General features: G+C 38.6%; 1 protein-coding gene across 11 annotated transcripts in view; it reads left to right on the top strand.

The window, feature by feature from the left end:
* The window catches only part of STK33 (serine/threonine kinase 33), a 238,304-nt gene that overhangs the window by 144,490 nt on the left and 77,053 nt on the right, over positions 1-16,761 (top strand). For 5 of the 11 annotated variants that reach the window (XM_078339249.1, XM_035265709.3, XM_035265711.2 and 2 more), the window contains 2 exons: positions 8,958-9,334; positions 10,751-10,864. The exons of 1 other annotated variant lie outside the window; for it this stretch is intronic. In XM_078339249.1, coding sequence (XP_078195375.1) covers positions 9,110-9,334; positions 10,751-10,864 — 339 coding nt within the window. In that variant the 5' untranslated portion in view covers positions 8,958-9,109. Of the gene's footprint in view, positions 1-8,957; positions 9,335-9,835; positions 9,979-10,750; positions 10,865-16,761 lie in introns of those variants that run through there. 5 more of the 11 variants (XM_078339250.1, XM_078339252.1, XM_078339251.1 and 2 more) reach the window with 2 other exon arrangements.

Raw genomic sequence — 16,761 nt, 5'->3', positions numbered from 1 at the left:
GAGGCTCCGCCCTGCTGGTGTGAGGTTCGCCCTTCTGCTGTGGTCTCCGCCCTGTTGCCACGGGCTCCGCCCTGTTGCCACGGGCTCCGCCTTGTTGCCACGGGCTACGCCCTGTTCCCACGGGCTACGCCCTGTTGCCACGGGCTACGCCTTGTAGCGGAGTCTCTCTGTTGTACCAGGTTGCTTCGGCAACAGCAGGCTACATCAGCAATGGGCGTGTACCTCAGTGGGGGCTGATTTTCTCGGTAATGGTGGAAGCCCCTCCCCCACGGAGCTGCGCTTTAAGAAAACCTCCTCACCGGGAGGGTTTGGAATCGCCGTTTTGTTTGTCGCACTGCGCTAGCCCAAACCCTTTGTCCCTGGGATTTCCTGGGCTGGCTCACTGCCCAAGTCCCGTTCAGTCTCAAGTTTAGCCCTCCCAGGTCTCAGTTTGCCGGTTCAACAGGGCACTCGTAACAGTGCGCTTTTATATGGAGTGCTGTGGAGCACCTCTGTGCTCCGGCGCGGGCCGGAGCTGCACCAGCTGCCGGCTACACCAGCCGAGACCTCTGCCTGGCGTCCCGCATCTCTTTTATACCTGGGAATTTCCCCGTTCTGTGGGCAACTAAGATCTGTCTGGAAATGCGTCCCCAACTCACCGTCTCCACGCATCCAGCGAGAGCTTCAATCCTGGGTTGTTCTCACAGCGCCATCTTGAGTCCTCCTCCCTCCATCCCTTTATTTTGAGCCTGTGTGTGTCCTTGCACATGAGATGGGTCTCCTGAATACAGCACACCGATGGGTCTTAACTCTTTATCCAATTTGCCAGTCTGTGTCATTTGATTGGGGCATTTAGCCCATTTACGTTTAAGGTTAATATTGTTATGTGTGAATTTGATCCTGCCATTTTGATGCTAGCTGGTTGTTTTGCATATTAGTTGATACAGTTTCTTCATCATGTGGATGCTCTTTACCATTTGGTACATTTCGGAATTGCTTGTACTATTTGTTCCTTTCTATGTTTAGTGTTGTTTCAGGAGCTCTTGTAAGCAGGACTGGTGGTGACAAAATCTCTCAGCAATTGCTTGTCTGTAAAGGATTTTATTTCTCCTTCACTTATGAAGCTTAGTTTGGCTGGATATGAAATTCTAGGTTGAAAATTCTTTTCTTTATGGCTGGTGAATTTTGGCTCCTACTCTCTTCTAGCTCTTAGGGTTTCTGCTGAGAGATCCACTGTGAGTCTGATGGGCTTCCCTTTGTGGGTATTTCAATCTTTCTCTCTGGATGCCCTTAGCATTTTTTTTCTACATTTCAACCCTGGTGAATCTGATGATTATGTGCCTTGGGGTTGTTCTTCTTGAGGAATATCTTTGTGGTGTTCTTCGTATTTCCTAAACTTAAATGTTGGCCTGCCTTGCTTGGTTGGGAAGTTATCCTGGAAATTATCCTGAAGAGTGTTCTCTCCATCACATTCTCATATACCTATCAAACATAGATTATGTCTTTTCACATAGTCTCATATTTCTTGGAGGCTTTGTTCACTTCTTTTCCCTCTTTTTTTTTTTTCTAGTCTTGCTTTCTCATTTTATTTCATTGAGTTGATCTTCAATCTCTGATATCCCTTCTTCTGCTTGGTCAATTTAGCTATTGAAACTTGTGTATGCTTCATGAAGTTCTAGTGTTGCATTTTTCAACTCCATAAAGTCATTTATATTCTTCTCTAAGCCGTTTATTCTCATTCACATTTCATCTAACCTTTTTTCAAGGTTCTTAGTTTCTTTGCATTGGGTTAGAGCATGTTCTTTTAGCTCAGAGAAGTTTGGTATTATCCACCTTCTGAAGCCTGTTTCTGTCAATTCATCAGACTCATTCTCCTTCCAGCCTTGTTCCCTTGCTGGTGAGGAGTTGTGATCCCTTGGATGAGGAGAAGCGTTCTGGTTTCTGGTGTTTTCATCCTTTTTTATACTGGTTTCTTCCCATCTTGGTGTATTTACAGTTGTGTGGTCTTTGCAGTTGGTGACTTTTGGATGGGGTCTCTGAGTGGAGGTCCTTTTTTTGATGTTGAAGTTATTTATTTCTGTTTTTTAGTTCTCCCTAACAGTCAGGCCCCTCTGCTGTAGGCCTGCTGGAGGTCCACTCCAGACCCTGCTTGCCTGGGGATCACCTGTGGGGGTTGCAGAACAGTAAGGGTTGCTGCTGGTTTCTTCTGTTATCTTTGTCCCAGAAGGGTATCCACCAGATGTCAGCCTGAGCTCTTCTTTATGAGGTGTCTCTTTGGATATACGGGGGTTTGGGAGCTGCTTGAGGAGATAGTCTGTCCCTTATTGGAGCTCAAATGCTGAGCTGGGAGTTCTGTTGTTCCATTCAGAACTGCTGGGCAGGTAATGTTTAAGTCTGCTGTAGTGGAATTCATAACCACCTTTCTTTTTTCCCCAGGTACTCTGTCCTGGGAAGGTGGGGCTTTATTTGTAAGTTCCTGACGTGCTGCTGCCTTTTTTCAGAGATCCCCTGCCCAGTAAGGAGGTAGTCTAGTCACAGTCTGCCAGCAGAGGCGTTGCTGAGCTGCCATGGCCTCTGCCCAGCTGCTGTGTGAACTTCCTTGCAGTTTTGTTTACAGAGATACAGTGAGAACTGCCTCAGTAATGGCAGACTGTCTCACTAATAGCAGACTGCCTCTATAATGGTGGACAGCCTCCACTAAGTGTTTCCTGGAAAGTTGCTGGCTTTGGACAGCCCCTTTCTCTCAGTACTCTTGAGAATGTTTGACATAGAGGACAGGTACTCTAACCGCAGAATTTTATGTTTATATATTTATTAATGAAAAATATTTAATTTGGGCTTGACAGTCACAGCTGGCAGACCTCCCAGATTTATCATGGAATTCTTGATCTTACTGATCTATTGCTTATTGTGTTAAGATTCCTGAGTATGAAGAGACTGTTTTCTTTTCGGCTTCCTGGATGGAGCACAGCAGAGCCTTCCTGTTTCGATCCTTACAGTGGTTTTACTTCTTCAAGAATCTATTGGCAACATTGTATTTTTGTCTGCCTTAGCTACATTTGGGCCTCCTTGCTCACTCTTAGACCTATTCTCTGATTCCATGAAGGGAAAGGAGGACTTAATTTCCTTTTTCTTCTGATTTTTTAAAAATCTTTTTCTTTTCTAGGCAGGGCCACTGCTTCTCAGCACATCCAGCCTTCTGGCTTACCTCCTCCCTGTCTCTCACTACACCCCTCCCCATCCTGTGGTGAATTCCAATAATGCTGCTTTGTTACAGGTGGACTTCATGTTGACTGAGGTGAACTTTAGGGTTGTTACTGGTTTGGTCTGATCTGGATCCCCATTATAATACTGAAACCTCCATAGTGGAGGTGAGGAACATTGCCGCTTCGGTTTCTTTAAATATCTGCTGCATCTCAGATGATTGTTGGGAGTGATTCATCTTCATATAATTTTAGGGCTAAAAGGAACCTCAACAGGTCCTAGTGTATGCTTAAATCCCCCCATGGCTTCCTTTCCAACTGACGCTCCAGCCTCTACTCAAACACTTGTAGTCACTGAGATAGTCTTTCCTTTTATCTTTGACAGCTGTAAATGTTAGGAAGCCCTTTATATTAGATGGAAATTGGCATGTGTTCTCCCTTCAAATCACATGGAAGTCTAATTCCATATGCCCAATCCTCTTCAGAAATATAAAGAGAGCTCTCACATTCCCTTGGAGATATCACTTCTTTATATGATCTCCTCATTTCTTTGATGACTTTTCCTATATACCTGCCTGTTTTTCTAACTAAATGATTTGTGATTCTGGCTCTTTTCCACAAAATTAACACTCAGAAATATTCATTGAGTGCCTATTATGTACAAGGAAGGGCCTGTGCTGGAGAAAGGTCCTTGGCTTCTGGTTGCTTAGTTTTTTTTATTTGTTATATGTATTTTTTGAGACAGAGTCTCGCTCTGTCACTGAGATCATGCAGTGGCATGATCTCGGCTCACTAAAAGCTCTGCCTCCTGCGTTCAAGTGATTCTCCCACCTCAGCCTCCTGAGTAGCTGGGACTACAGGAGCAAGCCACCATACCTGGCTGATTTTTGAATTTCTTTGTAAAGATGGGGTTTCACCATGTTGGCCAGGCTGGTCTTGAACTCCTGACCGCAAGTGATCAGCCCACCTTTCCCTCCTAAAGTGTTGAGATTACAGGCATGAACCACTGTGCCCAGCCAGCTTCTGGTTGCTTATAATGGAGAGGGAGGAGAGACTGATATCAACAGGGAAGAATTGGGGAGATGGTTTCCTGGTTTATCCAGTGTCTCTGAACTGCAATTTCTGTTCTGGGTCTTAACTGTCAGTATAGGGGCCACACTTAAGACTGTCCTTCCGTATTACAGCTTATTCAGTGAGGAACATCATGCAAACTAAAATAGAAAAAAGAAATTAATAGCAAACATCAATCATTAAACATTTTTTTAAATTCTTAAATAATGTAAAATTTAAATATACTGTAAATCTTTTCATAAGGCAATACAGACTCATTTTCTTAATCATTCCCTTAATGAAAGCAATAAACAAGTGCTAGTCTTCCTTAAAATATAGCAATATGATCTAGAAAACTCTTTGGGCCCTTCTTTAGGCTTTGTAAACATATTACAAAAACAGTCAGTCATTTGGCTTGGTCTGCAGAATGTCAGAGAATTCATATTTTTTTCCCTTTACTTGAATAAAACACATTTTTCACTGAATTGACTATTTAGGTTTCTTGTAGACACAGTCTTAGCAAAGAAAACAAAAAAAAATTGCTTTTGGAGAAGAAAATTGTAGGTAGTTATATCTTATAAAACCATTCTTGTGTTCATTTTCTTGAGGAAATTGCTATAAGTGTATCTTCTAGGGCCAATATGTAAGAGACCTTTTTATGATTAAATAAAAGCTCAGAGATTTTCAGTATCAGAGTTGTTTTATTGACTTGCCTTAGTTCTAAAAATAAAATGAAAGCCTTTAGCCAATGGAAGGCCCATGCCTTAGTTAAATACTGACATGATTTGAACTTATTTTATTTGCTTATATTATGTCTAATACCTATGTATGTCCAAGCTTTGGAGACACAAAGAAACACTATTGTATTAGAAGATTCTTTGGTTTTCTAATACATATTTTTATATCTAAAGTCCTGTTTAAACATAATTCCATGATTCTATAGAAAAAGAGCTATTAAGCTTTGTGTTTACATAACTTCGCAATACTTGATTCATTTTAAGCCTCTAAAATATGAATGACATCATTTGTCCTGTGAGATAGTAGATTTGTTTTAGTAACAAATCTTTCAGATCAATTCATAAATGAGAAAGAAATAAATGTGAGTAAACATTTGTTCTATCTTGGTTTTTGTTTAAGCTAAAATAATTAGAATTCAGCCAGCCAAAAAGAAGTTAAATTTGAAATCTAATTCTTGTCAAGAAATTTTGCATGCAGCTGTTCAACCTATTGTTTTAGAATTGCTGTGGTAAGAAATTAGAACATTACTTTGGCAAGTGTAGGGCTTGGTAGGCTGGAGAGTAAAGATGAAACTTCTCAGTGAGTAATAGGAAGAATTCCTATGCTTTTGAATATAGCTACCAAATACTTGTAGGCAACTGATAAATCAGAAGACTGGAGTGAGAAAGTACTCAGAAGTCTATGACAGTGATATGATAATGACTTATTGAAAAATTGATGAAAAATTAAAGGAAATGCTTTCTGAACAAAGCTAAGAAAAGAATAGCTGTTTTTAGATCCCCAAAAATCTATCTTAAAATGAAAATTTTAATATTTAAAGATTCTGTTGAAAATTTGTGAATATATATATTTATAAACCTTGAAGGATATGGTAATTATGCTTTTAGGAGTACTGTTTATCATGAAGAAACTCAATGGCAGTTAAATAAACATGTAGGTTACAAACACTTCTTACAGTTTCTTATAAAATGTACTACAAAATCAGTATTCTTAATGTGTTCAAAAAAATGATGTTTTACACATCTGATGTGGCACTTCTCTACACCTGCAGAGAGAAAGCACTGTTTTTCCTAAACAGAAAGCGGACTATTTACAGATCTACTGCACTGCTCTGAGTCATTGATGGTTATAGGTTTTATATTTAACCTGAAATGCAAAACATTTTCTTCTAGGCCTGAAGTTAAATCATTTTGCAAAGTGTTGCAGGTACATTCTGAATTTTGTCTTGCTACATATTCTTGAAAAACAAGGTTAAGTGTTTATAAGAGGGGTGTGTGTGTGTGCGTGTGTGCGCGCGCTCGTGCATGCGTGTGCGCACGTGTATGTGTGTTTTCAGTGGCATCAGTTGCATTCGTTTCTTCCTCTGCCTGTCTGGAGGGCACTTTTAACATGCCTGTCCCCATACTCTCCATTATGAGTTTTAATCACAATAGAATTTTTTTCCCACCACTTTGATGAAAGGTCATATTTAGTGAGCTGACTTATCTATTAATTCTATCTAATAATCTTGTAATACACTGTATACATTACCTGGGGTAAATGTAAATACAACATTTAGGATTTTAAAATCTGTTCACAAATGAGATTGGCCTATAAATCCCTTTTTTGGGAAACACTACCATGGTCAAATTTTGGTTATTCTAACTGAATAAAATGAACTGGATGGCTTTGCATGCTCTGAAACCATTTATATAGGAATCATCTGTTAACTAAAAATAGGAAAGGACTCTGCTATGAAACTTCCTGAGTAAAATGATAAGTGTCATGAAGAAAAACAAAGCAAGGTAAGGGAGTAGGGGGAATGGGCCTGTTGTTTTAGATGAGGTGGTTAGGAAAGCTTTTCAAATTAGCAGATGCCAGAGTGATGCACGGGAGCAGACCGTGTAAACGTTTGAGAGAGGAGCATCCTAGAGAGAGGAGGCATAAGGGCAAAATCTTGAGCAGGGAGTATACTTGGCATATTGAGGAGCAGAAAGAGGCTACTGTATCTGAGAGAGAGATATGAAAGCTGAGAGGTAATGAAGACTCCGTTTATTGGGGACCTTATAGGCAAAATTCAACAAAATTTCTTTGTCATTTCTGTTCCTTAATCTTGCTTTTTAGTCATATTTTTCTATCTTTTAGATTTGACTGCACACTTAGTATATTTTTATCCTTTTTCTGATTTTAATAAAAGTTTAACAGTATAAATTTTCTTTTTTTTTTTTTTTTTTTTTTTTGAGACGGAGTTTCGCTCTTGTTACCCAGGCTGGAGTGCAATGGCGCGATCTCAGCTCACCGCAACCTCTGCCTCCTGGGTTCAAGCAATTCTCCTGCCTCAGCCTCCTGAGTAGCTGGGATTACAGGCATGCACCACCATGCCCAGCTAATTTTTTGTATTTTTAGTAGAGACAGGGTTTCACCATGTTGACCAGGATGGTCTCGATCTGTTGACCTCGTGATCCACCCGCCTTGGCCTCCCAAAGTGCTGGGATTATAGGCTTGAGCCACCGTGCCGGCCATAAATTTTCTTTTAAGTGCAGCGTTGCCTGCATTCTATTAAGCTTAATGGCCATAAGTCACATGGCTCTCCCTAATCTGAAAGAGAAGCCAGGAAATGTAGGATATTAATGAGTATATTGCTGCCCCAAACGAAATCAGGATTCTGTTAGTAAGAAAGAATGGGAGAACAACTTTTAGATAAACTACTAGCAATATCTTTTTATAAAATCCTATGGGCCTGGCAGATTTTCCTGCCATTCACATTAGATAAGGATTTGATAAAAGTCATCACAGCTTTCTGATTGGAAAACCAGATATTTCTGGCTGGGTGTGGTGGCTCACGCCTGTAATCATTGCACTTTGGGAGGCTGAGGCGGGAAGACCACGAAGTCAGTAGATCAAGACCATCCTGACTAACACAGTGAAACCCTGTCTCTACTAAAAATACAAAAAATTAGCCAGGTGTGGTGGCATATGCCTGTAGTCCCAGCTAATCAGGAGGCTGAGGCAGGAGAATCACTTGAACCTGGGAGTTGGAGGAAAAGAAAAGCAAAAAACGAGAAAACCAGATATTTTTTTAATGATATAAATATATCTAATTTCCTATTCTAGTCAAACTTATTCCAGTTCAAAGGATAAAAGTATATTGCACACATCCCCAGCTTTATCAATCTATGACTACAAAATCTACTTTTAAAGACTGTCTGAAATTGTATAGCATAAAACCATAATAATGTACTCTCAGTTACTTCTGGAAGTTTCTCAGGGTACTCCTTTATATGTACTGCAGAGCGTATTTTTCTTCCTTAACTGAGATCTTTCCAACTTGCCACCATGCAGCTGCCAATGGTCCTACTTAAGTAAAATGCCACCATACCTATTTTAGACTCAAGAAAAAATAGCACCCACTCATTTTTATTTTTGCTGAATATAAGAATGAGGATACTTACGATATTGTCTTTAAATTTTAGGATTAGGTAGTTTTATAAAAATCAAATTATTCACTCCTTTGTAAAGTATGTAATAGGATTTGCTCTAATAATAAATAGATTAAGGTTTAAAATTTGAAACCAGAGTAATGTATAGTTTATACCAGTATTTTAAGCCTTTAAAACAACCACAACCCACATTAAGAAATATATTTCATACTGTGATCAAGTACACACACACACACACACACACACACAATCTATATGTATATGTCTGTCTAATTAAAAGTTTCACAGAAATTTCTAAGGATGTATGCTAAATACTCTATATAATCTATTTGATTCTACTTTATTTTTAAAGATTGGTATCAACCTACAAAATGGATTTCATAACCCACTATAGCAGTTTGATAAGACACTGTTTCAGACCATGCTTTTCAGCAGTTTCGTGATCCCATTTTGTCCTTTTCATGTCTCTACAGGATGCTTCTAGTGCTAGTTGCTATCTTTTCTCTGATTTCCAGGGCAGTAATAGGATAAGAATTTTTCTAAATGGTGATTTCTTTTCTTTCTGCAGCTCTCATGTGTGAATATGTGTCTGGCGCATCCTTAACCTAAGGACTCCACCAGTTCAAAGTTACAGTTTTCACCATCAACTACCTTATCCTTTTTGGTCTGGTTTTCTTCCTTAAACAGTGGAAACTCTGCTTTTGTTGCAGAGTTAAACAAATGGCTGATAATGGCTTAGATAAAAAATCCACAAAATGCCCTGACTGTTCATCTGCTTCTCAAGAAGATGCACTTAGTGTATCTTCCAGCAAAACAAGCGTTCCTTCAGTTTTGGTGGTGGAAATGTCACAGACATCAAGCATTGGTCCCTCAGAATCTTTAATTTCACTGGAGAGAAAAAAAGAAAAAGATATCAACAGAGACATAACCTCTGGGAAAGATTTGGTAAATATCAAAGATTTCACATCTAAGCACAAGTTGACATCCATTCCCTAATGCCACCCCTAGCTTCATCCATATCCCGTGAGTCCTTGTTAGCTAATTCATTGCCTTCATAACTAGTAAACATTTCTTTCTCACAGAAGAGGTGAGCAAATTTGGTTAGTAACTTGTTTTATGATATTTCCAACCACTACTCAAATTAATTATTTCTCGGGACACAAGGAAAACATGTTATCCCAGCTTATTTTTTAAATGGTTTATAGATACATGAATTGGTTTTCAAGTTGAATTAAATCTGAATTTTTGAGTATTTTCTTCAACTGATAGAGAATGAGATTTATGGGTGTGGCTAAATAAAGGGTGGTTATGGCTTTGTTATTTAAGTTGTGGTTATCTAAGTGGAATATTAACTATACTTTACAAAATCAGTTTGCATTATTTAGAAATAAATCTATGGCTACCCAATTGTATGGATTTTGATCATCTTTTTTTTTTCATGGGGAGATGGAGTTCCGCTGTTGTTGATCAGACTGGAGTGGAATGGAGCAATTACAGCTCACCACAACCTCCGCCTCCTGGGTTCAAGTGATTTTCCTACCTCTGCTTCCTCAGTAGCTGGGATTACAGGCATGCGCCACCACACCCAGGTATTTTTTTTTTTTTTTGTATTTTAGAGACGGGGTTTCTCTGTTTTGGTCAGGCTGGTCTTGAACTCCTGACCTCAAGTGATCCACCTGCCTCAGCTCCCAAAGTGCTGGCACTACAGGCATGAGCCACTGTGCCCGGCCATATTCATCTTTATATAGAATAGGCAGGCAGTATGTAAGATTATATTTGATAGAGTACAACTTTGGAGACAGAGAGCAGTAAGTCTAAAAAAAGTCAGGTTCCCTTTCCTCAAAATTGTACCTTTTTCATATGTTCTCCCTTGACTATTATTTCCCATTTGTATTGCTATGTAGCTACTGTCATATGGATGTCTCTGACTGAGTTGTTACTATGTTATTTGCACTCAAAGCATATTTTTTGAGTGGGCAATAATTTATGAATAAGCTATTTGAGATGGTTGTTACACTGTGAAAGGAGATTGATTGAGAAAGCTAACGTTGCCTTCTTTGATTTCAGAGAATCACTAGGTAAGCTTTGATGAATCTGCTCTGCTGGTTATCATGTAGACTTTCCTAGATTCAGGGGATTGGATTGAGTAACTTCTTAAGTTCTCCTTTAGCCTCATGAGCCAATGAATTATATAGGGCTTAGAATTTGAAAAAGACAGTAAACAATCTTATGCATAGTAAACATGGCACATGTTAAAGGTTATCTTTATCTAAATTAGGGTTCTTTGTCAACCAAAAATATTGCATCTTAAAGGTTTTTTTTTTTTTTTTTTTTTTTTTTTGTATTTCTTTTTGGAACCAGCTCTCAAGAACCTCAAATGTAGAGAGAAAAGCATCTCAACAACATTGGGGTCGGGGCAACTTTACAGAAGGAAAAGTTCCTCACATAAGGATTGACAGTGGAGCTGCTATTGAGGTATATAGAAAACAAAGGAAGCTACTGTGAACTTTCAGGTTTCTTCTAAGTCAACGGTTAATGGAAAAAATGATTTAAAAATAAATCTCTAAGGAAAGGAAGTAAAGAGAAAACATACTGTTTTCAAGTATGGCAACATTTTTCCTAAAACAAATAGATTAATTATTTTCTGTTTATGGAAGACCAAGTGGATTTTAATTAAAGTAGAGAACATTTTCATTAGATAAAATGAGGATATTTTCATCTTCAGGTTTTGGCCATTGCCGAAAGCAATAATGGAGTCTTTGTTTAGACATTTTCACGATGCAGAGAAGGACCAGATAATTTTAGTTAGTTTGGCTGTCACTTCCTTGATAGTGAGGCCAGAATCTCCCTCATGAGCTCCTCCATCTTTTCAATCCTGCGATTGGATATATACCAATATTATTTTTCCAGGATTCAAATTATTGTATAAAATATGAATTAAATATTATAACAATAGAAAAAATTTAAATGTGTTATTTTTAACATTAAATGAACTGCAGTAAGAACAACCACAACAAGAAGAAAATTGCATTAGTGTTACCATTTAAATTGTTTTGGGGCACCACAAATGGCACCATATAAGATGGCATACTTAATAAATGTATGTGTTCTGATTGCCCAAGCCTAATGTTAAAACTTGTTTTACAAGGTATTTGGCAACTTACTTGAAGTGATTAAGAAAGCTTCTTGAGAAACTCTGACTTGAAAAGTTTAAATGTCTCCCCTTTAAATAAAAGGCCTGTACTTAACAACACACACACACACACACACACACACACACAAATTTACCAAGTTTTAAATTTAGTCTTGGGCCAGGCACAATGGCTCCTGCCTGTAATTCCAGCATTTTGAAAGCCTGAGGTGGGAAGATCACTTGAGGCCCAGAGTTTGAGACCAGACTGGGCAGCATAGCAAAACTCCTTCTCTACATTTTTTTTTTTTTTTAGATTAGCAGGGTGTAGTAGCATGCAGCTGTAGTCCTGGCTGCTGGGGATGGAGCTGAGATGTGAGTGTTCCTTGAGCCCAGAAGGTTGAGGCTGCATTGAGCTATGATCACACTACTGCATTCTAGCCTGGGTGACAGAGTGAGACCTTGTCTCCAAAAACAATAAAATAAATAAATAAATAATAAATTTAGTCTTAAGAGCTTTTATAAAAGTGAAATGTGTTCATTGTGAAAAAATAGGCAAATATAAGTCTGGAGAAAATAAAAATCAACCAGATATAACCAATTTGACTCTTACCTTCACTTTTTGTATGCATGTACTAGTTTCGTTTTACTATTTTTTTAAATTTTATTTATTTATTTTTTTATTGCATTTTAGGTTTTGGGGTACGTGTGAAGAACATGCAAGAGAGTTGCATAGGTACACACATGGCAGTGTGATGCTTTATTATTCTTTAACATTTTTCCTGTTTTAAATTAGGGTCTATTTCAAATATATACATATTTTAAAGAACTAACATTAACCTGGTATAGTTGAAGTTGAAGTTTCTGTTCCCCCATAAGATAGACAGGCTCATTTTAAATATTTGAAACATTTCAGAAGAGTGTAAAGAAGGAAGTTAAAAGCATCCACCATTCTACTACCCTTCCATAACTACTCTTAATATTTAAATGAACATTTTCCCAGAGATGCATGTAAGCACCTCTGCATACACACATTTTCATAATGAAATCATATCTTGTATGCTTTTCACACTGTACACTATGTCATGGACTTCTTCTGCATCAATAAAGATAGATCCACATTATCATTTTAATAACATCCCTTTACGATTATCAGAAATAAGAACCTGTTTTCATCACTGTGGGTTAATACCAAAGCAGTTAGCTGAAGAAAGTGATTATAAAAAACTAGTTGGCCATTCTTCATTTTAGAACCTATTTAAACAGTATTGAAATACTGTCTTCAAATTATGGTTCTATTTAGACAGAAAATGGAAGTTTAACTTTTAAAGGACAAGAAAAATTAGGGAAATGGTTATGAAGAGATTATTTTGTAAATGAGAAAAGAGTAAATGACCATTTTAGTTGAGAATTAACTCATTTACAAAATATAGGCATACTTCGTCTTATTGCACTTTGATTTATTGCACTCTGCAGATCTTGCATTTTTTTACAAATTTGAAGTTTTGGCAAGTGTGTCAAGCAAGTCTGTTGATGCCATTTTTCCAACAGCATGTGCTCATTTTGTGCCTTTGTGTGACATTTTGGTAATTCTCATAGTACTTCAGACTTTTTCTTCATTATTATATCTGTTGTGATCTGTGATCAGTGATTTTTTGATGTTACTGTTGTACTTGTTTGGGGGTGTCACAAATTGCACCCATAGAAGATGGTATGCTTAATCAGAAGTGTTGTGTGTGTTCTGATTGCTTCAGTGACTGACCATTCTTCCATTTCTCCCTCTCCTTGGGCCTTCCTATTCCCTGAGACACAATATTAAAATTAGGACAATTAATAACCCTGCAGTATTTCAAGTGAAAGGAAGAGTCACATGCCTTTCAATTTAAATCAAAAACTAGGAATGATTAAGCCTAGGGAGGAGGGCATGTTGAAAGCCAAGACAGGCTAAAAGCTAGGCCTCTTGCACCAGTTAATTACGTTTTTAATGCAATAGAAAAGTTGTTGAATGAAATTAAAAGTGCTATTCCAGTGAACACATGAATGATTAAAAAAAAAAAACAGCCTTATTGCTGATATGGAGAAAGTTTGAGTGATTTGGAAGAAGATCAAACCAAGTACAACGTTCCCTTAAACCAAAGCCTAATCCAGAACAAGGCCTTAACTCTTTTCAGTTTTATGAAGGGGGAGAGAAGTAAGGACATTGTAGAAGAAAAGTTTGAAGCTAGCAGAGATTGATTCGAGAGGTTTAAGGAAAGTAACTGTTTCTATAACATAAAAATGCGAGGTGGAAGCAGTAAGTGCTGATGTAGAAGCTACAGCAAGTTATCCAGAAGATCTGGCTAAGACCACTGATAGAAGGTGGGTACACTAAACAATAGATTTAAGTCTTATATGTGAAGAAGATGCTAACTAATCCTTTCATAGCTAGAGAAGAATAATCAATACTTGGCTTCAAAGTCCCAAAAAACAGACTAACTCTCCTGTTAGTGGCTAATGCAGCTGGCGACTTTAAGTTGAAGCCAGTGCTCATTTACCATTTTGAATATCCTAGGGCCTTAAGAATTTATGCTAAATTTATTCTTCTTGTACTCTATAAATAGAAGAACAAAGCCGGAATGACAGCATATTTGCTTACAGCATGCTTTACTGAAATTTTAAGCCCACATTTGAGACTTACTGTTCAGGAAAAAAAGACTCCTTTCCAAATATTGCTGCTCATTGACAATGCACCTGGTCTCCCAAGAGCTCTAATGGAGATGCACAACAAGGTGAATATTGTTTTCATGCCTGCTAACACAACATTCATTCTCCAGTCCATGGATCAAGGAGTGATTTCTGTTCTGTAGTCTTATTATTTAAGAGATAAATTCCATAAGGCTATATCTGCCACAAATAGTGATTCCTTTGATGGATCTGGGCAGATTAAGTTGAAAACCTTCTGGAAAGGATTCATCATTCTAGATGCCATTAAGAACATTTGTGATTCATGAGAGAAGGTCAAAATATCAACATTAATAGGAGTCTAGAAAAAGTTGATTCTAACCCTCATGGATGACTTTGAAGAGTTCAAGCCTTAAGTGGATAAAATAACTATAGATATAATGGAAACAGCAGGAGAACCAGAAGTGGAGCCTGAAGATGGGACCGACTTATTGCAGTCTCATGAATGAATGAGGAATTGCTTCTTATGGACGAGCAAAGAAAGTGATTTCTTGAGATGGAATGTGCTTCTGGTAAAGATGCTGTGAACCTTTTTTTAATGACAACAGAATTTAGAATATTATGTAAACTTAGTGATAAAGCAGTGGCAGGATTTGAGAGGACTGACTTCAGTTCTGAAAGAAGTTCTGCTGTGGGCAAAATGCTGTCAAACAGCATCACATGCTACAGAGAAATATTTTATGAAAGGAAGAGTCAATTGATGCCCCAAACTTCATGGTTGTCTTATTTTTAGAAGTTGCCACAGCTACCCCAGTCTTCAACCACCACTACCCTAGTCAGTCATTAGTCATCTCCATTGAGGCAGAACTCTCCACTAGCAAAAAGATTACAACCGCTGAAGGCTTGAATGATTGTCAACAAGTTTTACAATACAGTATTTAAAAAATTTTTGTACATTTTTTTTCTTTTTGAGATGAGTCTCACTCTGTTGCCAGGCTGGAATACAGTGGCATAATCTCAGCTCACTGCAACCCTCACCTTCCAGGTTCAGGCAGTTCTCCTGCCTCAGACTCCCAAGTAGCTGGGATCATAGGCGCGTGGCACCACACCCAGCTAATGTTTGTATTTTCAGTAGAGACAGGGTTTCACCATGTTGGCCAGGATGTTCTCAATCTCTTGACCTCGTGGTCTGCCCACCTTGGTCTCCCAAAGTGCTGGGATTACAGGTGTGAGCCATCGCACCTGACCAATTTTGTGTATACTTTTAGACATAATGCTATTGCAGTCAATAGATGATAATATAGTATAAACGTGACTTTAAATGCTTTATTGCAATTTTTGCTTTATGTTGGTGGTCTGGAAGTGACTACACAATATCTCTAAGGTATCTCTATATGTAGTTGAGAGTTGCATATAAATATAAGAATAAAATTATGTTTTGTATTATTTTATAATTATCTAAGTTTTCTAACTTTAATTCTATTAAGTGCTATTAACTGGTATCAAGGGAAGAGAGACGAGCTAGGTTTTCTTAAGAGATACAAAAGAAACAACTCCTTTAAGAGCTTCTAGACCATCTTGGAAGAAAAAAAAATGAGCCAAAAGGTTTGTAAACAAAAAAGTAATACTATTTGAGGACCAATGCATCCATGGTGAAAGCAGTAAAAATAACAGAACAGTTACAATTGTGTTAAGCAAGGAAGCCCTTCATGAAGGAGGTGAGTAATTAGGTGTTAAATCTTCTGTTACAAAAGAAAGGAATGTAAACATTAGAAAATATGAAGACAGGGATTTCCATCAAGATAGCCAAATAGGGGCAGCTCCAGTATGCAGTTCCCAGCAAGAGTGATGCAGAAGACAGATGATATCTGCATTTCCAACTGTGGTACCTGGTTCATCTCATTGGGAATGGTTAGACAGTGGGTGCAGCCCAAGGAGGGCAACTGAAGTAGGGTGGGGTGTTGCCTCACCCAGGAAGCGAAGGGGCCAGAGAATTCCCTCTCCTAGCTAAGGGAAGCTATTAGGGACTTTTCCTGACACTCTGGCACTCTGGCTCAGATACTGTGTTTACCTACAAGTCTTCACAACCTGCAGACCAGGAGATTCCCTCTGGTGCCTGCAACACCAGTGCCCCAGGTTTCCAGAACAAAACTGGGTGGTCGTTTAGCCACAGCAGTTTTTTTTTCTCTCATATCCCAGTGGTATATGGAACACCAATGAGACAGAAATTCACCTGAAATAAGGGGCTAAAGCCAGGGAGCCAAGTGATCTGGCTTAGTGGGTCCCACCTCCATGAAGACCAGCAAGCTAAGATCCACTGGCTTGAAATTCTCGTAGCCTGCAGAGCAGTCTGAGCTCAACCTGGAATGTTCGAGCTTGGTCGGGGAGGGGTATCTGCCATTGCTGAGGCTCCAGTAGGCAGCTTTAACCTTGCCTGTGTAAACAAAGTCTCCAGGAAGTTTATACAGCAGCTGCAGCAGCTCAGCAAGGCCTCTGCAGGCAGACTATGACTGTATTTCCTTCCCCTGTCAGTGATTCCCAGGCAAGCAGGGTCTGGAGTGGACTTCCAGAAAACTCCAGC

Source organism: Callithrix jacchus, chromosome 10 (assembly GCF_049354715.1).
Source record: "Callithrix jacchus isolate 240 chromosome 10, calJac240_pri, whole genome shotgun sequence".
Lineage (NCBI taxonomy): Eukaryota > Metazoa > Chordata > Mammalia > Primates > Cebidae > Callithrix > Callithrix jacchus.
The sequence above is the reverse complement of the archived record's forward strand: the minus strand, read 5'-3'. Positions and strand labels throughout refer to the sequence as shown.